The sequence below is a fragment of the Pygoscelis adeliae genome, unplaced genomic scaffold, assembly GCF_000699105.1.
Source record: "Pygoscelis adeliae isolate BGI_AS28 unplaced genomic scaffold, ASM69910v1 Scaffold315, whole genome shotgun sequence".
Lineage (NCBI taxonomy): Eukaryota > Metazoa > Chordata > Aves > Sphenisciformes > Spheniscidae > Pygoscelis > Pygoscelis adeliae.
In genome coordinates, this window is record NW_008824865.1 from 1,761,247 (window position 1) to 1,785,593 (window position 24,347).

General features: G+C 35.9%; 1 protein-coding gene across 1 annotated transcript in view; it reads left to right on the forward strand.

The window, feature by feature from the left end:
• TBC1D22A (TBC1 domain family, member 22A) overlaps positions 1–24,347 on the forward strand; it is a 200,209-nt gene that overhangs the window by 138,108 nt on the left and 37,754 nt on the right. Inside the window, exon 13 of the mRNA XM_009324397.1 lies at positions 23,007–23,102. Coding sequence (XP_009322672.1) covers positions 23,007–23,102 — 96 coding nt within the window. The remainder of the gene's footprint in view (positions 1–23,006; positions 23,103–24,347) is intronic.

Here is a 24,347-nt window from a genome sequence, read left to right on the forward strand (position 1 = left end):
AGAAAACTTTGTTATCACCTGGAAATAACTAGAAAATAATAACAGCACCTATAGCATTGTTTGAGATAATTCTTGCTAGATATCTATACCTGCATTTTCCACATAAATCTTGTTTTGCTTTAAAAACAGCACTCTGAAATGTGCCATCCTTTGGTTTTCAAATATATTTTTTCTGCTCTTCCTTCCACGTACATTTTATTCCAGCACTTGGCAACGTAACCCAGTAGGGAACTTCCTCGTTTGTTCTCCAAATACAGGAGGAGAGCTGGCCTCTTCATTCACTCTGGGTCAGCAGGTTGATTTGCTGACAAATAAATGAGCGAAGCGAAGTGTCAAGAAAAAAAATCGATACAAATATTTTACATAAAATCTGATTTGTATTATAGGCAAATTATGTCTTTTTTTTCAGTTAGGCCAATAAAGCCTTTAATTAGGTAAAAAATTGTTTATCAAAACTGTTTTTTTTTTTTTAAATGGGATTATGATGGGTAGACCTTTTTGTGTGAATAAACTCTTACTCAAAGTACAAGGTGGTTTCCTTCAGGTGTTAGTATTGCTCACAGAGACAAGGCCTGCTTTTTGTTCATCTGCTTCTGCTTCCTTTTCCTGGTCTCAGGCAAACATCAGATTTGACCTCCAGTGTTTCCAGTAATCCAGTTTTTCATTATTTATATCTTATTTAGTTCCATATTCTTCTAAGATAGATCTCAGAAGCATTTTATTCTTCACAAAACATTAATATCAGTCCTGTATGGGTTTACATGCCAGGAGCACGTATATTTGGGGGAAAAAAAAATTCTTTAATTTTAAACATGATGGCTTTCCACTATGGACAAGGCATTTATATTGTTTAACAGCATAAGCAAAATCTAATGTTATTCCTTCAACAGGGGAGCAGGGAGAACAAAGTGTAGTAGAAAGGAGTTGTCTTGTATTTAACATTTCTAAATAAAACAGTTGTGTTAACATGCTTTGATCCCTTAAAGAACTGATTGTAATATCAAGGGAAACTAAGAAAATTCTTTGATCTTTGAGTCATTTAAAACATTCTGAATTTGTTTTTCTTCCAGTTTGTTCCTTTATGTAAGAACTAAATACCGCATTACTAGGTTTTCGATCATATTGCTAAGTCTAGGTCATTAACAGAAAATTATGCAAAGTCAAAGTAATGTTGTAGGTGCTTTTATTGTAGTAAATTTTGGCCTCCGCAAAGGACTTTTTAATGAGGAATTTAACAATTACTCATTTTGGTATTAAAATGTAATGGGTATCTGTTTTCTTTTAGATGTGTTTGAATTTTTATTTGTATGATTTAAGCTACTCTATGTATTTTATCACCTTAGCTTTTTTCAGATTAATCAACTTGTTGCTATAAATGGTTTTTCCTAGTGTCATTTCAAAAAATTCTGCTAGTATCAGTAGAAAAGTAGACTTCGTGGAGTTAAATCTTCATTAAATGTTTTACTCACCAATTGTTGTGGTTTAAGCTCAGCCGGCAACTAAGCCCCACACAGCCACTTGCTCACTCCCCCCTGGTGGGATGGGGGAGAGAATTGGAAGGGTAAAAGTGTGAACACTCATGGGTTGAGATAAAACCAGTTTAATAGGTAAAGCAAAAGCCACACACGCAAGCAAAGCAAAACAAGGAATTCATTCACTACTTCCCATGGGCAGGCAGGTGTTCAGCCATCTCCAGGAAAGCAGGGCTCCATCATGTGTAATGGTTACTTGGGAAGACAAATGCCATCACTCCGAACGTCCCCCCCCCTTCCTTCTTCTTTCCCCAGCTTTATATGCTGAGCATGACGTCACATGGTATGGAATGTCCCTTTGGCCAGTTTGGGTCAGCTGTCCTGGCTGTGTCCCCTCCCAGCTTCTTGTGCACCTCCAGCCTTCTCAGTCGGTAGAGCATGGGAAACTAAAAAAGTCCTTGACTAGTGTAAACACTACCTAGCAACAACTAAAACATGGGTGTGTTATCAACTTTGTTCTCACCCTAAATCCAAAACACAGCACTGTACCAGCTACTAGGAAGGAAATTAACTCTATCCCTGCCGAAACCAAGACACCAATGCAGTAATTTTTTTTTTTTTTTTAATTTTGTCCTTATTCTCTTTCATTGGTTTCAGGAATACAAATAAATCCTGATTCAGAAAACCTTCATATTTAGAAAGAGTTCTTGGAAGTATGAAGATGAGCACATGTGGAAGTATGCTTCCTGAAGAAGCCTTTACTAAAGCACATGGCGTTAACTACAGGCTTAATCTCATGCTTAATCCTGAAACTGATGCCCAGAAGTTCTTTAATGTTGTGTAAAGCCAGCCTGTTAACAACCTTGAGAGGTCTTTAGCTCATCAAGCATGTGTCTTCTCACAATCTACCTTTGGTGCAGCCTAGTTCTTTTGAATAATGTTATTTACTGAAACCAAGTGTGAGCTATGAGTGCTTTCTTGTTCTCCTATCAGTGGGGGGCTTAGACTTGTGGTATCTCAGCTGCCATTCATTTCCTTCCTTCTGCCCATGGCTGTGAGGAGGATCCTGTTCTAATTTAGCTTTATTGTTTATTAGACATAATTAAGCAAGGCATAGGGAGCTAGGCACTTCCGTGTCATGCTGTTGTGAGAGGAGGCAGGGGATGGCTGTCTGGCCTTGTTATAAGCAATCATTTCTGGCCCCTTTCCACATGTGTTGTGATTCAGTTTTATTGCCTGCATGTGCTAATAACTATTTGTTAGGATATAATTAGTATAACAGTTATGATCAGTTTTTGTTGCTCACCTATACTAAAAAAATAAAAAACCCTTTACTGATTTCTATCGATGCCTTCTCTTCCTTGTATGAGAGTTCTCTGCATAAATCATTGGGAAAGGGTGTCACCGAAATACTATGTCCTAAAGTCTAGCACCATTGAAGATGCAATTTTAGCTATGTGCTTTCACTGGGGAAGGTGTTTTGTAGAGCTACATCCTGAGTTTTCATCCTTTCATAAGCATGATTGAGAGGTGCAGGAGACAATATTTAAAACATTCCTACTGGAAAAGTTGCCATTTATATCACTGGATCATTGTAGCTCCTCAAGAAAACGTCATCAGTTGAGTCACTCATTAAGTTTTAATATATCTCCAGTATGCGGAGATGTCAGTTCATGCTCTCAGAACAGTGTTCAGAAGCCCCATTCACTTGCCACATCAGTGCCTTACTCCTGAGAAGGGGCACAAAGGTCCTCCAAGCAAGAGTTGATGCTGACAGAAACTTCACGGCAGAGAGATTTCACTGTATTCCTGTTTGCTCTAAAGTAGACTGTAGAGTGTAGTGCACTATTGAAATAATTTGCTTCTGGTCAAATAACACAAAGGCATTTCACAGTCTACAGCATCATCCTTTCTCTTCATCCTTAACGGAACAGCACAGGAATTTAAATAAGCTCACATGCAAGGAAGATTTTTTTTTTTTTTTAAATAAAAATTTTAACTGAGGGAAAAATCAGAGTATCTTAGTGAATGTAAGGAAATAGAAGCATAAACACATTGGTTTTGAGATTATGAAGTATAAGATTTACAGAATGAATGGACTTGCAGCCTACTGTTGATGAGAATGAAAATGAAATGAAAATGAGAATGTCCTAAAAAAGAATGAGTTTTCTTAGGATAGTTGCTGCATTTTTTTTGCCAAGCTTTCTGATGTCTTTCGTCCTTTCAGCCACTTTGTTTTATCAAGATTGTGTATATTTTTCAGTAGCATTATGAAAATAAGTTTTGACTGACATATTTTAAAAATATTTAGTAGAAATAAACCTTTCTATAGGAAAAACACTTTTATAGCTGGTCAGAAAGTGGAGTTTATCATAACTAACTGTTGAAATATAAATTTTTGTAAAGCATTTTATAATATATTTATTACTGAAAATCCACTTAAAATATACTTGAGCTAGAAAGATACACTTTTTGTTTGTTCTTCCTGCTAAAGCACAGCTTACTTTCATGGTGGAGTCTTGATGATGTATTTGAAATTACAAAAATAAAAGCAACAAAACTCTGAGTCAGTCCTAAAAGCAATATTAAATTATCAATTACAGTTCAGTTTCCTGCCCGAGTTGTCTGATAACTTTGTTGATACAGTAGTCTAGATTCTGGGGGCATACTAACAGTGGTTTCATATCAGGCTAAATCCCTTGTTTTGGCTAAAGCAATGTGCACAACAGTCAACGGTACAGGGAGGAGACAGACTGAGCTACCAAAAGATTCTGCTTAAAATATTTACAATCATCCTTTTTTGGATCTGGATTTCTTGTTTTCTTCTCTTTATTATAATGAGCAAGAACAATTCTATTCTTAGGTCCTTGCATCAGCAAAAATAAAAAGAGTTTAAGGAGAATTGAGTATTAATAGATGAGATATTCTGTACTGAAATTCTGAATATCTTTCTCACTAGTAGAATAATTACTCTGCCCATCCCTTTCTTCTGACAAATGGAACACAACTGCTGCCAGTTAAGTCTATTAATTGCATCCTTTATATCAACTTCCAACTCTTTCTATTAAACTGTTATATGCTTTATTTAGTATATTGTTCTGTAGATATGTTTCTTAGGGTTCGCGCTCAACAGATATTTATTTTTGTCATGCTTGCATTGCTCTGCAAGAGTGAGGGGGTGTGAAAGAATGTGTTGAGCAGTGTCAGATGAAGCTCATTGCTATTCTAACAGCATGACTGTGCTCCTTTAGGAGGGCATTCAATCCCTGGCATTCATTCCCTCACACTGATGTGATAACAGAATAAAGGAGCTTTACAGCTGATTGAAGTCAAGTAGCAGGGCCATTGTAAAGGCTCACAAGAAGATTACTGATGAATACCATTACTGCTGGAAGTTGGACTAGCAATTGTGCATGTCCATGCTTTCTTATAGACAGTGAATAATGAAAGAGAGCGTGTGTTAATAATTATGAATTAGCTACGCTTTCCTGTTCTAGAGGGAAGATGGTGATGTCCATTTGACTTCAGAACGCTAAGAATTATGTGATAAATGTTTACCAAGCTCTGAGAAATCTTCATTTTTAAGTGGTAATTGGAGCTGTAGCTGTATTATTTCTCTAGTTCTGAATATCAGAATAAAGAAAATTGGGCATGATGTTCTGTTTTAGTCTGGAGTCAAAAGGTGTTTGGCCACTTCAGGAATTAATGGAAATTCAGTTTTTCCCATCTTTTGCACTGCAGCATTCTCGTTTTTCTTGTGACAGGAAACAGATTGAAGGCTTTGAATTTATTGCAGTATATTGAACATTCTTTGCTTATAAACGAAGCAGGTGGCTGAGATAAAATCACAGACTCTTCTGTGGTTTAGTTTGGCTGAACATTTTTGAAACTAAAATACTTTGTGTCTGATTGTCTTTTCCTGCAGAGAGAGTATATGGGGAAACATTACGTCAAATTCCCAGTCTGAGTCTCATTTTTTTCTGTTATGCTTGTAAGTGATGATGGAAATAGAAGACACAAAAACTTTGCAGGAATTCTTTCACGTGCAAGAGGATAGTTCTTAACTACCTGTACTACCTCTGACAGGACCCTGGATACTCAGTAAAACCTCAGGTTGACCTGAGCTTGGAGGTGGGTTAACACAGCTCCTCCTCTTGCACTTGAAAGCATTCCAAAAAGCCTTTTTGAATTGTTTAAAGGTTGGTTATTATTAAGGAGAAGTTAGAATAGTTTCTTTACTAGTCACAAAATTCTTTCTATTTATGAGAGAGCAGAAGTAAAAGGAGTTTGTATGCAACTCTACATCTATTCAGTGCATCTTCATAGGGCGGGTTTACTTCCAGGTTTGATTTCTAACTTTGAGTGTCTGTATTGGCAAATAGTGCAGTGCAATAGGAGTGGATCTGTGGAGACAAACTCTACAAAGCAAGCCATGATTCAGTACATGAATGTATGTGAGAATGTATTTCAAAAGAATGCTTGCAATCCAAACCAAAACACTGCAGTAGCTGTGCCCTTAATGACTTTCTGAATCCTAGCAAGCTCCTCGGAGCCCTCGCTGGCCTCTACAAGATTTCTTTCATCAAACTCTGTTTGCTTCCTGATCCTCTCATCAGTCTTTCTGGCTCTGGTTGGTGCAGGCCCCCAGTTCTTTGCTGTAATTTTTCTTCTGGTCTTCACTGTGGTCACTGGAACTTTCCTTCCTAGGTGTCCTCAGTTGCTCTGAAGGGAAGCTCTTAAGGGATCTCACTTTCCCTTTGGAGGCATCATCCTGACCTCCTGGTGTCTCTTTTTGAAAAGGAATATAACCCACACAAACTGAAAACTTATAGATCAAACTGACAGTCTTTCACAATAGTCTTAAATTGGATCATCATAAATATCCATATGATTACTGTATACTGTATTGCATAACTTTTAATATATATTCCATTGTTTTTGATAGATGACAATAATTAGACACTATGCTGTGATTTTTTTGTCCTTTATCTGTCTTTGAGAACAATGGCAATAATTCCGTGGATTGTGTTGATATCTTTGAATGAAAAAGGTATTATGAAAAGTAATAAATAGAAATGATGCCTCCAACTTATATTTGCTCTGAATTTGTTTCTAATGGAACTTTTATGAAACACAATAAATAGTACTGAAAATGCAAGTTTTATGTAGTGACTTAGGAACTAGTAGTAATACTTTGAATAAGCTAAATAGATATAAAAAGCTACACAGCAGGTTTTTTGCATTCTAGGCAGAAATAAATAGTTTATTTTGGAGGGGAAACATGGTCTCGTCGATAGGGCAATAACAGTTGAAATGCCTCTGCTTTCTTGCTTTTTCATTTTAATACTGTCAATTAATTTTTTTTCCATTGCAAAAAGTTATGGATGAAAATTTCCAGATAACATCAACAGTCTACTGTTTTCTTTTCTTTGCAGAAATGGAGAACAGATTTTTTTAAAGTTTTGTATAAATTATTAAATACAAATCAGCTCAACAAAAACTGTATCTTTTGATTAGCCTTTAATAAATTATCATGTAGCTGAAAAAAATTCTTATACATTGTGCTCAAATACCTTTCCACAAAATTAAGAGTAGCATTTTCATGATTGAGGCTTTAAGTTCTAATAGTCTTCCTGTTTGTTAATAAACAGGTTTTTCTTCTTTCTAACTAGATTCTTTCTTTGTTCGTAGTAATTTATCAAACCTGCAGAAAAGCAGTGTGTTAGTGGGAAAACAAATCAATCTGTCCTTTCTGAAAGGTATAAACAACTTTCATTAATGATACTTTTTTAAAGCTTAGATTGCAGATAAAGGAAAGTTGTCTCTTAGGTATGTTTAAACTTCATTTTAATATTTCAGGAAAAATCACTTTTACGGGGGTGATGTGCTGTTGTTTTATTTTGAAATAATCCACTGCCTGCTTTTTAATAAAATGTTTTCATAATTAAAAACTTTGATTTTGTTGAAATTTCCATAAGATACAATTTGAAATACGTTTTGTGGAATGATACCGTATCACTTTTTGAAGTTAAATATTTAAGTGCAGACTAAATGCTTGTACGATTGCAGTATATTTTTATTTTTTTAGTGTTTTAAGTGTGATTACTAATATAATCTCTGAATACCTGCTATGTAAATTAGGGATGTGGTAAAGAGGTTTTCAGTTTTCTGACTTGTAGATTCCCTTCCCCTGTGGTAGTGAGTCCTGTTTCATTACACATGCATTCTTCATTTCTTTTATTCTAACTGGGCTATGACTTCTTTTTTTTTTTTATTTGTTTTGTTTTAAATTCTTTGTCTCTGGTCCTGTATCCTTTATGGAAACAGAACTCTGCAGTTTGGATCCCTGTAGGCTCTCTATGAGCAGTGTGTGACAACCTTTACTTCCCGCCTGTTTCCATAGTAGCAGCACCTTGTTGTTTTTCAGATATGAGTATGAATTTGGTTTATAGTTTAAAACTCTAGGGATGCAGAGGCTTTTCACAGCCTTCTTAGACTAGCCACGCTTTATTGAGGTAACATGAAAAATACACAGCCCTAGAAATGTTCATGATAGAGTCCTTGCTGTCTGAAAGTTATGTGGCAAATGCAGATTCTTGAAAGGTGTCCAGGATCCATCTTCAGTAGCTCATCGCTAGTCCTGAGAATTGTAAAACTTCTGGAATCAGTTAATTGTTTGACACCACTATTTCTATCCCTGTGCCTGGACAAGCAGTTTCTGCATGGCTCTGGGGGTCTCTTCAGTGTGTAAACCTTCAGTAGAACTTCGGGTGAGCAGATTTCTTTGTTTCGCAGCTCATTTTGCAATGCATGTTGGTTGGTTAGAGCACGTTTCTTCCAACTAATAGCACTGTAATGCCTCCATTTTGACTGGAATGAGCCAGAGACATTGTCAGTATATGGTGAGCTTCATCTTTCCACAGAGCTATTCTGTGATAGCAGAGATTTTATACTGGTAAGTTTTTAATACTACCCTGAAAATAACATGTACAGAAAACAGTTTTCCAAAACGGTAGTAGATGATCAGTATTGGCCATCATAAAATCTCTGCATACAATTTTTTTTAAGGTATAGAAAAATCTAATTGCAGTAAATGTGTTTTAATTTTTATTTAATTTTTCTACATCCTTTACCATTTTCATATTAATTTAGTGTGTTTGGGAATGGAGGAATGGCAATGTACCCAAAGTAACTGGGGATGAGTAAGCTGTGTCAAAAATCTTGTAGCTAGGTACCAAATGAAGCTGTATTTGCAGCTTAAATGATATCTGAGATATTAAAACATTGGCATTGACTTGAATTTATGTTTGAAAGCACAGCCCAACGTCCTTCTTTCCAACATTTCGGGGTATATTGTAGTAAGATTTTAAAGCCTAAAAGTTCAGAGTCTTCAGTTGTCATTGCTATAAGCAAAATCATGTGAGAAAAATCTGTTTAGTTAATTTGAAAAATATTATAAAGCTGAAGGACGGATGCAGTAAAAAATTACATTTTGATGATACATCTATTAATAGATAAATCTTAGTTCCCAACTTGAGTAGATAATATTTTGTTTGGTTGGCTGAATTGTTACTTTGCTAAATATTTGTTCCTTTCACATTCATTTTGTTGATAAAATTTGTCCTAAAGCCTGGCAGCATGTTTTTTATGATTGTCTTGTTGTTGCTTGTTACAACTTAATAAAAGAGATTTGACGAAAATTATATGAAAGTATAGTTTTTTTCTTTTATAATAGTAAAAACCAAATCCAGTAAAAGTCATTTATAACCTCAGTAGGCACTCTTTTGAAGGCTTGAATAAAATAAATTGTAAAGCACTTCTGAAAATGTGGAGCGATGTTTAGGATTCTCATGCAGTATGCAGTGCCCACGTTGTTTCAGTAGGACTAGTATTGTGCTTTTAAATTACTTGGTCAATAGTTCTTGATTAAGGAATTTGCAGAAGGCACTACACTAGATGTTAACTGTGCATTTCAGCTGAAGATTCTGCGTTCAGCCAAAAAGTTCAGCCAGATAGTTTTTATTTGGATCAAAGCTGTCCTCCCATTTTCAGCTGCTTAAGGCCATGGAGGTAGTGATTAGGGCACTCTTGCTCGCTTTGTCATCTGTTGGAAGCATCTCAAGATACTGGTACTGAAGACTCAATCCTCTAAATGTCAACATAGATTAGTGGAGAGATGCTCACAAAAGCTGATGGAAAGAAAAATCAAGCTATGTTTATTGACAGCAGTAAGAGATTTGAGTAAGTTAAACTTTAAACTCTGGTGATGTCATGTCAAGTGTGAAAAACATGAAGCTGTACTGGTCACCTCAGGCTGTCAGTGTGGAAGAAGCTGTTGGAGAGCAAGGGCTTTTAAAGCTACTCAGCTGTGCTGTATCTGTGATGGAGTAAGGTTGTCCAGAAAAAAAACCCGTGTTATTGGTAATATTAGAATTAAAGTCCTATGCAGGTGGTAGTATCTTAAAATTTGCCTCACTTTCTGCCACTTTTTTCTTCATTTACACTGCTATAGGATATTCTCATAGAAGTGTTTCTCAACAAAGAGGTTGCAATCTATATACTTAGGAAAGCATTGATGGTTAGTGAATGATACACCTCAGCTGGAGAAAAGTGTGAGAGTATTACTGCCTCATAATTGCTCAGGGCTCTTCTGGGTCAAGACAGATCTTTCAGTTCTCAGAGATAAGAGTAGTAGCATCAGAGTTAACCTCCAGAGAACCTTGTTAAAGCAGTGTGACAACTCTACAGGTGTTGCCATTCCCACATAAGTCTTTCGTTTCATGCTGCTGTCTTCAATGAGTGATCTGGTGTGAGGACTGATTATCAGTGCAGACCTTGACTTGTTTGTTCTGCTGTCCATCAGGTTTTGATCTTCAGCATTTTGAGAAGATTCAAATCAAAGAGCTTACCTTGATTCATTGTCCTGAGAGATATTTAAGTACTGAGCAGGCTGTGGCATCCATTGAGACATGTTGCATCTTCAGAACAGTAGTGTTATTCACAGGAAATATTTTTGTTGAAGCTAATAAAGTCAATTATATTTAGTGGATGTAGTTTCTCATTTTGATCAGAGTTCAGCAAAGCTGCACCCTGTCATCACTATTATTCTATTTCTGTGCTAACCAGTTGGTGGATGGGAGTAGAAGTGGTCTGAAGAGTGGTTTTTTGATCGGCTTGGTGAGTCTTTTGTATTAACTGTTTAGGTAAGAAGCAGCTTATCTTATTCATCCAGACAAGATCAAGCTCCTGGCAATAGCTATCAAGTTTCTAATGAATTTAATTAAAATACATGCATTATTAACATTTCCAGCTGTGATATTGAGTGACTAGCAATTTTCAGATACTCGGAATGAGTAATGGTGTTGGCTTTTCAGTTGCTTTTGACATGAGCCCTTTTATAAACGTGCAGTTTTGCAGAATCACAGCTGTAGAGCCTATGTGCTGGACGTAGCTGAAGAGCAGCTGAATAATGTTTTCAGATGTTGTGCTTTTTCTTCTCTTTAATCAGTGAAGATGCTGCTGCATTCAGCAGCTGCCTAGTTTAGTTTCTGTGGCATTATTAGTATGTTAGTTTTAATAGAAGCTGAATGAAATGTAAAACATGCAGGCCAAGGAATGTTGTTAAGCAGTCAGATGGTAACAAAAAGCTTGGTGCAATTACATCATTATCACGAGACAAGATTGAACATTCAGCCAAATTGCCATCCCTAAGTAGAGACTGATTCAGATAGTGTTGCTTTGCAAGGAAGCAGTATTTTCATGAGTAAGTGTTAAGATTTTTGCATGCCAACAAGTGGAGGAAAATACTGGTTCCAAGTATTTCCTAGTCTCTAGAGGAATACTGGTGATCAGAAATTCAGGATTTTGCTGCTAGTGTGTAGAATGTAATGTAATGATGAGAGAAGGGGATGAAAAAAGCTAGTGGTGTATCTTGAGTATCTTTGTAATGGTTGTGCTAGAAACTTGGGTGGTCTTGACTCTGTGTCATGACTTGACTCTGTCGTGACTAAGCTTGGAAAGATTAGCTTGGAAAACAGGAAAGGAAGGCAATAGCTCATGCTTATTACTAAATACCTTTTTAGTATTTCTGTTTCTGCTGTCCTATCCACTTATCTTCTTAGTCAACAAGACCACCTATTGGAAAACATGTGACTGAATGTGATAACACATATTTGTTCATTCTTATTTCTTACATTGTGTTCCTTGAAAGAAAGAAAAAATCATTGGAATGGTTTGCTTGAAAATTTAGTTGTTGTTATTATTCAGAAAAAATTAGGTTTTTCTTAGACTACACGGGGTTTTGGTATAAATGTCATTTCATATTCAGAATCTAATAAGAAATCTTCACAAATCTTTTACATATTACATTGATGTAATCATTCTTTCATTTTACAGATGTGGGAATTTGAGGGTTGTAGAGTTTCTGTTCACCGGACAAGAATTCAGTAATATCTTTATTGGATTACTTAGTATACTTTACTCAAATAACCAGTAATATTCAAGTGTTCATTGCAATCAAAATACCAACTTTTGTCCAAAAAGGCACACACGTAAGCCTCCATATCTGGAACTGACATATGTGACCTAAAACCTACTCAATGAGAGGATGTCTTTGAATTACATGTTGGCAGTGTGTTAGTGAGCATATTCTTGTTATGTGCTGAGAAGTTGGGATAAGCAACTATTAGTTTTTAATACTGTTATTTAGATGTTGGTTTTGTCTTTCAGAAAGACATATATAAATGTGACATGTATTTGTACAGTTATTCAAATGATTTTTTCCAATTGTGAAGTGTTAAGCTAACACTTTTTACAGGTCTGCTTTGAATAACTAATTTAATAACTTTTATTAAAGCTAATAATATGATAACGCTAAAGCCAATTAATCAAGCAATTTTACAACTATTATACAACTATTTCAGTATCTTTGAAATCCGGGGGCTAAAAGCTCTAGTGGTTGTCTTGAGCACGGATTATGTATTTCAGCAAAATGTGATAACCGATTAATATCTGCAGAAAAGGATATCATTGTGCTCTTTTTAATGAATTAACAATTTAATACAAAAATTCAGCCATCCCATTGTTTAGAATAAAGGGATACATGTAAATGAGGCCAGTGCTGAAATTGTATTTAAACAATGCTGACAGTTCTTCTATTGTGTCCATTAATTAATTTCCCAGCATCAAGGTTCTCTGGGAATGAACTGCAAAATAATTAAAATGATACATGAGGTAAATAGTTTAGAAATTCAAAAGGTGAAATAGAGAATTAGTTTAGTAAATATTAGTCATACTGCTTATTTGTGCTCATTTGCCTTTTAAAAGCAGGCTATTGAGGAAGTATGATCTGGTTTTGATTCAAGTGATCTGCTGAAGTTCTGCTCACAGGTGGAACAGTTCCCATATTCTTTTTTAATCAATGGTGCATGTCCTTGTTTCAAATCAGTAGTCTGCTTAAAGCACGTTAACATTTATGTAAAAATATTTTGCCTTACAGCAAAGTTCTTCAGAAATAAATCAGTTGCAGCATATTTTTACTAATAATTTTGTGTGTGCTTTGTGAGGTAAATCATATCTTTAAGTAGAATTCTGTGAATAAAAGCAGTTTTGGTTTTGGTGTTACACAGCTTTGTTTTTTTCCACCACAGTTTTGGCCCACTAATTGGTGTCAAGTCACTACTTGAGAAAGAATTTAAATGTTCAAGTTCAAATTAAATTAGTGATTTCAGATAGAATGAATAGGGTCTTAATTAGAAGGAAACTTCAAAACAAATTTCTTTCCAGCTGGACAATCATGTCTGAATAATTGAAGCCCAACTTTAAGCCTAGCTTAAAATAAAAGAAGTCTTTGCAGTAACTGTTCTTTCTGTCATTAAATGTGGATGAAGCAAAGACAAGATTTAAATTTTGGTATCCCAAATGTGCATGCCTTTTGAAAACATTCTGTCTGGAGGTTTTCACTCAAATCTGCCATATAACCTATTAAAAAAGAAACAGCCTGCAGCTTTTAGAAAATGTTTTCTTCAACTTCACCTGTGCTTGGGAGTCCAGCTAGTCTGTTGCTTTTGGTTTTATCCTCATCTTACTGCTCCTCAGCCTTTCGATAACAACTCAGTCAATACTTCCACAACTTCTCTCATGCAAGAGGAGTTTTAAGTTACAGTGGGGGGCATGTGAGAAAATTAAAGATGCAAAATTAATTTCCTGGGAAATAGCCAGAGGGTTAGACTTTTCAAGCATGTGTACGTTTTTGAAAAGCCTGTTGCTAGTGTCATCTTCTCATATCCTCTTAGAGCTTGTGTGATCTGACTGCCTAAGCCTTTTCCTGAGGACAATAGTTGGCACTACGGGGTGTAGGGAAGTGTATGCTTCAGCTTATACTCATGCAAGAAACAAAATACATTGTATGCTTGTGTTTCCTGCTGTTAGAGGAAGTAAAGGGCATAGTGATGCTCAGTGTTAATTACATAGAGATTCTCTACTTTAAATTACACTGCGCCATGGCTTGGTAAGATAATTAGGTACCATATTAATGGCTCTAACCGAAATACTTTGTTCTTTAATACATTGACTGTGGCGAACAAAGGAAAATATAGTTGTAAGTAATCAACCACTTTCTAAAACCTAAACAGTGTAAATTATCCACTGTTATTGATGAGGACTTAAAATGTTGTGTGGTTGTTATTTGTTAATGCACCGAAACCAGCCTGGAGTAGTTCCATTAGTTCTTGCTGCTGGTTCTGCTGTTCTCATCTCCAAACAAGTTATGAGTTTTTGATCTTAAATACTTACATGGAAGAAAAACTTGCAGAAAGTATTTTTTTTTCTACTAGAGGAACCATAAATATGTATATTAGATTGGGGGTTTATATCTCATCCCTCACCATTATGTTGTTGGTTGAAAGCTAAAATCGCAATGATTGATTATCATTGGTAGAATTCATGCTCACGTTGCCACGTCCCTGTTCTGGCCATGTTCTGCCTAGCCATAACTAGTAGGTAAAATGGAAGTTGTTTGCCTTCTGCTTTGTAGAAATTCAAAGCAGCAGATTAAGTAATATTTTCTCCAGTAAGTACAAAGAACAACTAATGGTCACTCTTCACTGGAGATGAGAAGAGGCTTATTAACATGGGAAATTACAGAAAAGAAATCAATAAGCTTTCTGACAGTTTCACTATGCATAATTCTTCCGTGTATATCTAGGTTCTTTTCAGAGTAATGTTGGAAATAAGTGTTGCAAAATGTAATTATTCTCCCTGTGTAGAGTTCAGTGTCACCTTGCATTTGTATCGAAGGCATTCTCCAAGAAAACTGCCTTATTCCACTTTCTTCTGTAAATAGCCAATTTGGCAAGAAAGGACTATAAGGGAGTTGCACAAGAAGCTCCGTTCCTTTGCTAAGACCTAGCACCTTTCCTGTGTGTGAAGGTAATAAACCACCAGTTAAAAAATAAAATCAGGAGATAAATAACTATAAAAGAAAAACACATTTCAGTATTGGATGTGAAGGTACCTCACTGAGTGAGAATCCACTTGACATCCTAGTCATGATGAACTCTGTAAAAACTTTGTGATGAATTCGTTAAATGAACCAAATGAGAAATGCTGAATTTTTTTCACCACAGTTTAATTCTGGAAAAGCTAGGACAAGAAATTCGAATACACACTTAGTTATTTTTTTTTTATTCTATTTGAATTGCACATACCAGCAAGTGAAGAGGACAGTAATTTAAACTGCACAAGCTAATGTGGAAAGTTATATGAAAGATGCTTCTTAAAACTAAATGATTAATGGGAGAGTGGATAAATCAAGTAAATAGTAATTATCAATAACATCCATTTATATTTGATATTGATTATAGTCTTACAATGAATTTTGCAGGCCATATGGAGCATTCTAACAGGGCAAAACATTGGTCCAAAAAAATTCCAGCAATGGTCTGTGTTCCTTGTGGCTGGGATTTCGCAGCAGAGCTTTATATCGCAAGTCATCTTTTGGGAACTGTTGCCAAGTTGTTGTTGACTAGATCAACTACTAGAGAGACCAACTACTAAATTGTTAGGAAAACTGATCTTCACCTAGTTTTCAGTATAAATCTGCCAAGTCTAATAGAACATTGTAAGATAAACAATTTTTGTGAACATTCCAAGCAGAAATAGGAAATGTGAACACAGTTCTTGTAAAGTTTTTTTTTTAAATAGCTCTTCTATAAGGGACTTAAAATGAGCACTGAGGGTTGAGATAACAATTTTTGCATGGTGTTTTGGCTGTGCCAGGTACTTCTAGCTTGCTGTTATGACCTGAAAATGTTAGTTTCCATTACCGATTTTAAAGCGCTATGAAATGTATTTGGATCAGATTTGGTTTTAATGCAAAGATCAAACCAACCCATAAATTTTCATATTAATTGATGGATGTTTGCATTAGAAACAGCTACTTCTAGGCCTTACCTAGAAGTAAGGTTGGGTTTTGGTTTTGTTTTTTTTTTAAGCATAAGTGATCTGACTTTGTTGCTGTGTTTATTGTCAGATTAGATTCAGCTTAGGCAAGTGGTGTTGGTCACTTACTGCTTTTAGGATCATCCCCTTGGGACTACTCATGGTGAAACAAAAACAATGATAGAAGACAATCCAAAAATGTGCTAACTCAGCAAAAATAAATGTTTTTAATAGGTATTTTTATGTATAACTGTTAAATACTTTTTAACATGTATCATGACTAAAATTTAAATTTTTAGCACCACAGAGTAATCAAAATTTCATTATATAACTGACTGTAAAACTGACAGGCAGGAGAAGGTTATGATCCTACATGAGTAGGTAGGCTGCTATGTACAATGAAAATAGTTGCAATCCTCGAAGTATTCTAGTATCTTGTAGAATGGCAAGATTTAGGTGACTTCAATACAGTGTTCTCTAACCATAATATTCTTTCCACGAGTACATATGACATTTTAAGAAAGTGTTGTCACGATTTTTGTAGTGAGAAATCATACCTTGCAAAGCTTTAAAAGCCAGTGAACACATGCACCAGGTTGATGTGGCCTACTGAGATTGCTGAAAACAGTGAAGAAGGTTCTTCACTAAAGGTTATTAAAGAAAAAACAGCTGTGGAATTAAAGGGAATGCCCTTGTATGGATAGAAACTGTCTGAAAGATAGACAACAGATGGTAGAAATAAACAGGCAGGTTTCAAAATTAAAGGAAATCACATGTAATTCTTTGTGATGAGGCTTTAGCTGTTTCTGCTGAAGTGACTGGAAAAGGGACACAGGAGTGAGACAACAAAGTTTGTTGCCAACACTGTTATTCAGAGTAGTAAAGGTGAGAGCTTGACAGCAAGGAGTTGCAGGACTTCATGTTGCTGTAAACAACCAGGCAGTTAAGTAACAGGTGAAATTCCACATGGACAAATATAAAGTGATATTGTGCATGTGTGTTTGGAATAATCCTAACTTTACCTGTACAACTATGTGCTTCAAGTTAGCTTTCTGCACTCAAGCAGAAAATATCAGCTCAGTAACAGTCAAGAAAGAAAAAGAAAAAAAAATCAAAGGCTCGGAATTACTGGGAAAGGAAAGGAGAACAAAATATCATTATGCAGCTATATGAGTTATGTTCTGTCAATGTCTTACATGCTGTATATGGTTTGGACTCTATTTCAAAAACAGAAAAGTATAGGAAAGGATGCTTAAGAAGGCTGAGCAAAAATGGTGGAACTGGTATATGAGGAATGGTGGAATAGACCAAAAATTTCTAGTCAGTGAAAGAAAAGGAAAGATGAAGGGACTGAAGAAAGTGAATAGGAAGTGATTGTTTATACTGTCTTTCAATGAGGTAACTGAACAGCTTTGGATAAAGCTAGCAGGTGTCGGGTTTAAAACAGACATGCTATATAACACACACTTGCATTTTGGAATTCTTTTGCCATAGGACTTTGTGATTACCAAAAAAGCTTACAGTTGCAAAAAGCTTACAGTTGCAAAAAGCTTTGGGCAGATAAGTGAAGATAAATGCATTAACAGCTATTAAATGGGCATATTCTACAGCTTGTGTAAGGACATCTCTGAGCACAAAATCACTGAAAGATGGAAGAATATTCTGGGGAGGTACTGGTATATACAGTTGTCTGCTGTTGGTCATTCCTGGTGGCAGGATAGTTACCCTGATGGACCCCTCCATGGTTTGCTCGTGCTGTGTTGCTTCTCAGACTGGAACTCTGAGTCTCAGTTTTGACAGTGGATTGAGTCTGTGCCTAGGAAGTTGGAGCTCCTGGCTGGTGGAAGAAGCAGATCTTGGAGGAGCAGCCAACGTATTCCACTTTCCAAGATGATCCTGCACTGGCTTCTTTCTCTTCCTCTGCCATGGATTGCTTGGATATTTTTGGGAAAATTACTTAAACCTCTTTACAGCTAAACTATCTACTCTCTGAAATACAGTAAAAACTGAGTTGCTTAAAGTTGTTTTATTAATCTGTAATCATAAAGTGTTTGGAAGTCCTTGTGTCTGAACCATTATTTGCGTGTGAAATGTGGTGGTTTAATACCTAACCCTGGCACAATTTTATAGCTTTAATCATTCTGAGTACTTCAAAAATAATCACGTATTGTATATACTCTATCAACAAATACAATACCATGAGATATTACCCTCCCTAAATGATGAAGTATCCAGGGTATGGGAGGCAGGTTACACTAATCGTTGACTAGACAATAATCAGTGTAGTCATACAACAAAATTTGCATTCTTTCAGTGATTGTCTAATTCAAGAGGTTTGGGGAGTACAGTATAAAGAATGCCATTCATTTCAGCTGCAGAGGAGATCCAGCATTTGCAGGGCAATGAGATATTTGTGATGTTAACAATTTAAATGATTTTTATTGATAATGACAGATGGTTCTTAGATAATGTGCTCTGAGTCGTCTGTAATATGTTCAGAATAAGTCTTCTGGAAGGTTGTACATCTGTCTTGAGATCTTTTGCTAAAATATTTAAATCAAGGTCATTGTTTATATTTGATTTAAAATAGCTTTTAGCTGGTAGTCTGCATTTCTGTACATTTAGAGATCAAACTGTTTGTAACTGCAAAAGCTACAAATGGAAAAGTATAATAGGTAGCAGGTGTTAGAAAAGGCCATTATGCATTAGGTGTTTTACTCAATTTCCAAAACTGTCTAAAACTATCCATTGGAAATACTTTGTAGCCTAGACTTATCTCTAAAGCATGATGAATTTTTAAATCTATAGGGGGATATGCATTTTTTTCTCTAATGAATTGCATATTTAAATCTATTTGGTTTCATTTAAAAGAGCTGAAGACAATTGTATTGAAAAAAACAAAAAGGTTGAACAGTGAATGGAGTTCAATCCAGTTGGCGGCCGGTCACGAGCGGTGTTCCCCAGGGCTCAGTATTGGGGCCAGTTCTGTTCAATATCTTTATCGATGATCTGGATGAGGGGATCAAGTGCACCCTCAGTCAGTTTGCAGACGACACCAAGTTGGGCAGCAGTGTTGATCTGCTCGAGGGTAGGAAGGCTCTGCAGAGGGACCTGGACAGGCTGGATCGATGGGCCGAGGCCAACTGTATGAGATTCAACAAGGCCAAGTGCCGGATCCTGCGCTTCGGCCACAACAACCCCATGCAGCGCTACAGGCTTGGGGAAGAGTGGCTGGAAAGCTGCCTGGCGGAAAAGGACCTGGGGGTGCTGGTTGACAGCTGGCTGAACATGAGCCGGCAGTGTGCCCAGGCGGCCAAGAAGGCCAATGGCATCCTGGCCTGTATCAGAAATAGTGTGGCCAGCAGGAGTAGGGAAGTGATCGTGCCCCTGTACTCGGCACTGGTGAGTCCGCACCTCGAGTACTGTGTTCAGTTTTGGGCCCCTCACTACAAGAAGGACATTGAGATGTTGGAACGTGTCCAGAGAAGGGCAACGAGGCTGGTGAGGGGTCTGGAGAACAAGCCTTATGAGGAGCGGCTGAGGGAGCTGGGGTTGTTTAGCCTGGAGAAAAGGAGGCTGAGGGGAGACCTCATCGCTCTCTACAACTGCCTGAAAGGAGGCTGTAGTGAGGTGGGTGTCGGTCTCTTCTCCCAAGTAACTGGCGAAAGGACGAGAGGAAATGGCCTCAAGTTGCACCAGGGGAGGTTTAGATTGGATGTAAGGAAAAATTTCTTTACTGAAAGAGTGGTTAAACATTGGAACAGGCTGCCCAGGGAAGTGGTTGAGTCCCCATCCCTGGAAGTATTTAAAAGACGTGTAGCTGAGGCGCTTAGGGACATGGTTTAGTGGGCATGGTGTTGTTGGGTTGACGGTTGGACTCGATGATCTTGGAGGTCTCTTCCAACCTTAATGATTCTATGATTCTATGAACAGAAAAATCTGAAGAAGTAGTACAGGTCCTTATATCCTTCCAGATATTTTTTTCTGCAATTCCTCAAAAACATTTTCATTTTCCAGTATTGCAGTTCTGGGGTTTTTTGCTTTTAATTTTGTTTTTTTTTAAAAACCACTTATGTTGACTTTCTGGCTATGGAAGAATTTTCTTTATTATGTGATAATAAAATGAATTCTTGGGCTTAAAATCAGAATCTTAGGTTATTATCAGAAAAAAGAATACTCTGATGATCTAATTTGACTACCTATGTCATATTGTTTTGTGAGTCAATGTAAGAGAGAGCAAAATAAACAATTTTACCAACAGCTACTGCAAACTGACTTTGAAAGTTAAAATGCTGCTTTCAGATAGATTTCTTTAATCCTGCCCCATTCTCCCCTATGCTTTTCAAGAACTTATATAATGTTGGAGGAGTGAGGAGAAGAAAGGAGGATTAGAATATATTAATACCAAACCAAGTTCCTTTCAGTTCCCTCTTGCTCATGTCATGTAATTAAAGAAACGTAAACTTTTATTATATTCCGGTAGAATAACAAATAATCCAATACATTAAATAACCTGATTAATAATTATTATTTTAAATGAAATTTTCCTGCCTACAGACTATTCAGTCTTCCTACTTCTTCATCTGCAAAAATAGTCTTCCTCTTTCTTAATCTGCCTTCAGCAGTATTTCTGTACTTTTCTTTATCTGTTCAGCAATCTCAGTCCAGCTTTATTTGCCTCCATCTCATAACCATCATTTTTCTTCTTCCCTGCTTTCCTGTTTGATTGCAAATGCTCAGGCTGGTGCCATGCACTTCAGTTACCCATTCTTTGAAGTAGGCCTAACCACAGGTGATAGTTCACCAGGTAAAGGTGAACTGAGCTGGTTTTTACTATGCCAGAAAGTCTCCACCGGTGACAGCACATACTTTAGAGTGGGCTTCTTGAAAATGTGTTGGTGTTTGCTTGTACAGACTGTTGACTTAGTCTTAAACGCAGTCTATTTCGTTGGACATTACTACCCTGTTTGCCTTCCAAATTTGAAGAAAGGTTGTCACTTTTATGAGATTGGTTGTGTTCCAAAATAATAGAAACTTTTCATGTATGATTAAAGGCTCCTACTTGAAAGGACATTTTTAAAATTCATATTAAAAGTGAGAAATTGGTTGCAGTTCAGTGCTGAGAAAAAATAGACCACAAGTACTGTTTCCATACTTAATTTTTAAAATTTTAAAATACCTTTTCTCATTTTAGAGATGAAAATGTTATAAAAGTTTATCAAAGGCTGAATTTAAAAAAAATACTGCATGTTCTGTAAATTTCTTTACACAATAAAGTAGGAACAGGGTTGTTTTCTTAGAATTGGCTTTTTGCATTTTTTGAGAGTTGTTTTTTAGATTTGTGTTTTAGATTATTTAAATATTGCCAAAATAGTATCTGATATAAGTGGTAGCAGCACTTTCCTTACAAGCATGTCTTCTGGAGATACCATGTTATGCTTTTATATATGTTAACTTTCCATCCCAAGAGAAATGCCAACACTAAAGTAAAAGACGTGGATTTTTCAGGACGATGGTAGTGAGTACATGATTCTGTAAAACTCTAATATTGTAAATTGGACTTTACTTTGATTTTTCTGATTAAGACAAACTCTAGAGAGAAGTCTAGTTAAAATTACCATATGCTTTGTCTGTCCTGGGATTTTACAATGTTATTCAAGTCATGTTATTAAAGAAAAGTGTTTTCCTAGAGTAGGAAAAATACCACAGCATCTTATGATCAGAATCTTCCTTTTCTGGTTCCAAAATTAACTAATTCCTATTTTCAGTTCCAACTACACTTTTAAACTTAAAACTTCCCTGCAAATAATTGGCATTATCTGTTTTCTTGACTCTTACTGATTTGGTGGACAGGATGATCTGTAGTTTCTGCAGCTGCTAACATGGTGTTTGTACCAACCCCTTGCAGTACGCTATGCACTTCTATCAGTCAAGGGTAGAGGAGAAGGAAAAGTAGTAGGAGAATATTTTTCCTTCTCCACTTGTGATAGCAGTGCGGTTACTTTATTGCACTGTTATGAATGTTATATGGAATATTTTAAATACCGTGCTCTTCTAGGTGAAATAGCAATAAAATAGATATTTTACCATGTTATGTTTTACATAAGAAGTTGTTTCCACTCACTTTACTTGAGCAGAACACTGTATTTGTCGAAAGAGCAAACTGCAATTTTGAAATGACCAGTAGAGTATGAAAAAAATTTGCTATACTTCTAAAGCACTACAATTCGATCTTATAAATTATTTAGATATCAGCATTTAAGTATCCCTACATTTGTCAGATTATGTAGCTTCATTTTATAATAATTATTATTTTTAAATATTATTTTAATGAGATTTTACATAGCATTAGGTCACAGTCATCGCATTGATAATTAAATATGATAATTATTTTTTCAGTTCTTAGTGGTATAGAAAACAAAATCTAAGATTAATTTGGTAATACAAGAAAACTTAGTGAAGTCTTAAAAGTAGGATCACAAATTTTTCTAAACTCTTAGGTATACTTATAGAATCTTAATTTCTAGGGGGAGTTTTATAAAGTGACTGAATCTGCTGACTTGAACTAGAACGGAATGCTGCAGATCTGAATACAAATCTGAGTTGTAAATGTTTTGTGTTACAAGGAGTAGATTTTTTTTCATTTAGTAAAAACCTGTAATTCAGTCAAATATAGACTGAGTTGTATATTTTTTAAAATGCTTAATAATTTCCTATAGCAGAATTTATAATGAAAAAGCTACTAGTATCAAATGAAACTATGGCATTCATTCACACCACAATATTGAGCTAGACAGTGTAGTATTTCATGCCAGATATAAGCTAGTGGGTAACATCAGAAATGGAAGAAACACATCTGTAAAGAATGAATTTAAATAGGAGAAATGCATACCTCACCTTAATTCCTGTTACAGATAATAGCTATGAATAGGTTTGGCATAGATGAAATGCATACGTGTTTGTGATACAAAGAGAGAGAGGTTTAGCTGACATTTGTAGTTAATAGTGAATGCCATAAAAATACACTTGGGGTATATGGTGATCAAATGTATTATTTGTGTATTGACGTGATGATTTATTTCTATTTTTTTCTAGTCTGAACCAGAAGGTTTTTCTCACTTCCACTTGTATGTCTGTGCTGCCTTCCTTGTCAGATGGAGGAAAGAGATCCTGGAAGAGAAAGACTTTCAAGTAAGTGAAGGGGATATTTTTCAAGCGCAGGGTGGTATTTATTAAATTTAGCTTCCTAGCGTTACTTGGGGATGAATTTATGACAAAATAGTAGCAGTTGCAACGAGACTGACAGTGTCTGGCTGTTTGTCAGAGTTGCTCCAAAACTGTTAGACCTGAAGTAATGGACTATAAGCAGTAGGAGATGTATTTTCTTTGTTCACTCTGGAAAAATGCTGTTTTAACTGAGACAGACTTTGAGAAGATGATTTCTGGAGATACAAGTAAAGCCTTGGTTTTTCACAAAGAGATTTTCTGAAAAGGTAACTGGATTTTTTTTTAATCTTAAATGCATGACTGGAGTTATTTATTTATAATCTCTCATCTGTATAATATAACAGCACACTCTAACAAGGTGATGTTCATTCTTTCAAAAAAGCCAGGCAAGCAGTCTTTTAAAATAAGGAGCCTGTTTTTCAGTGGGAAATAAAAGAACTGTAAGAGTATTTACTTCAGGTCCCTACATTTCAAAACCTTACATTTTTCCAGCAAAGAGCATATCAGGGAGTTGTTTGGAATGGGATTTGAATATGGTAAATAGGAGAATCATGTGCATACCCCTGTAGAAGTTCAGTTGTGTTTGTGAACTGGAGAGAGTTCACTTTCATGGAAATATTTTATATTGAATTTTACCCTATGATACACATGCAATGCCTGAAAGGCGTTAAAGTCCTGTTTATAGGCTGACTGTAAACAAACCATGCTGCAAAGCCCACACCATTGCCTGCCCCGAGGAAATGGCCCGTTAACAGCTTATTTTCTCTGCAGCTGACTGAACTCTGTTGCCCTGTACAAATGAACCATTGTGTAAATTTGTGTATCACTTCAATCTATTTTATCTTTCTTCATAAAATGATTTATTCAGAGCACTTTAACTGTCATTGCCTATCTTTGCAATAAATAAATGCCTAAGGGCGCAACATAACAACTTTAATTTATACTACCTGCTAACACTCAGATTTTCTCAATTTATGGTATTTTGTCAAAAACAACTTTAATGTTGGCAGCCATGCCTCTCAACTACAATTGTTCACTGTTAATCCTTCCTATTAAATTTTTCCTGTTGATTTCCAGCACCAAAGTTCAGAATTTTCCCCTCTCTACTGAATCAATTACAACTATGTTTAAAGTAAATAATCCTAAGGTATAGTACTATGAAGATTTGTTTTGTTCTCCTTACATATGTTCATATTTGTTTACTTAATA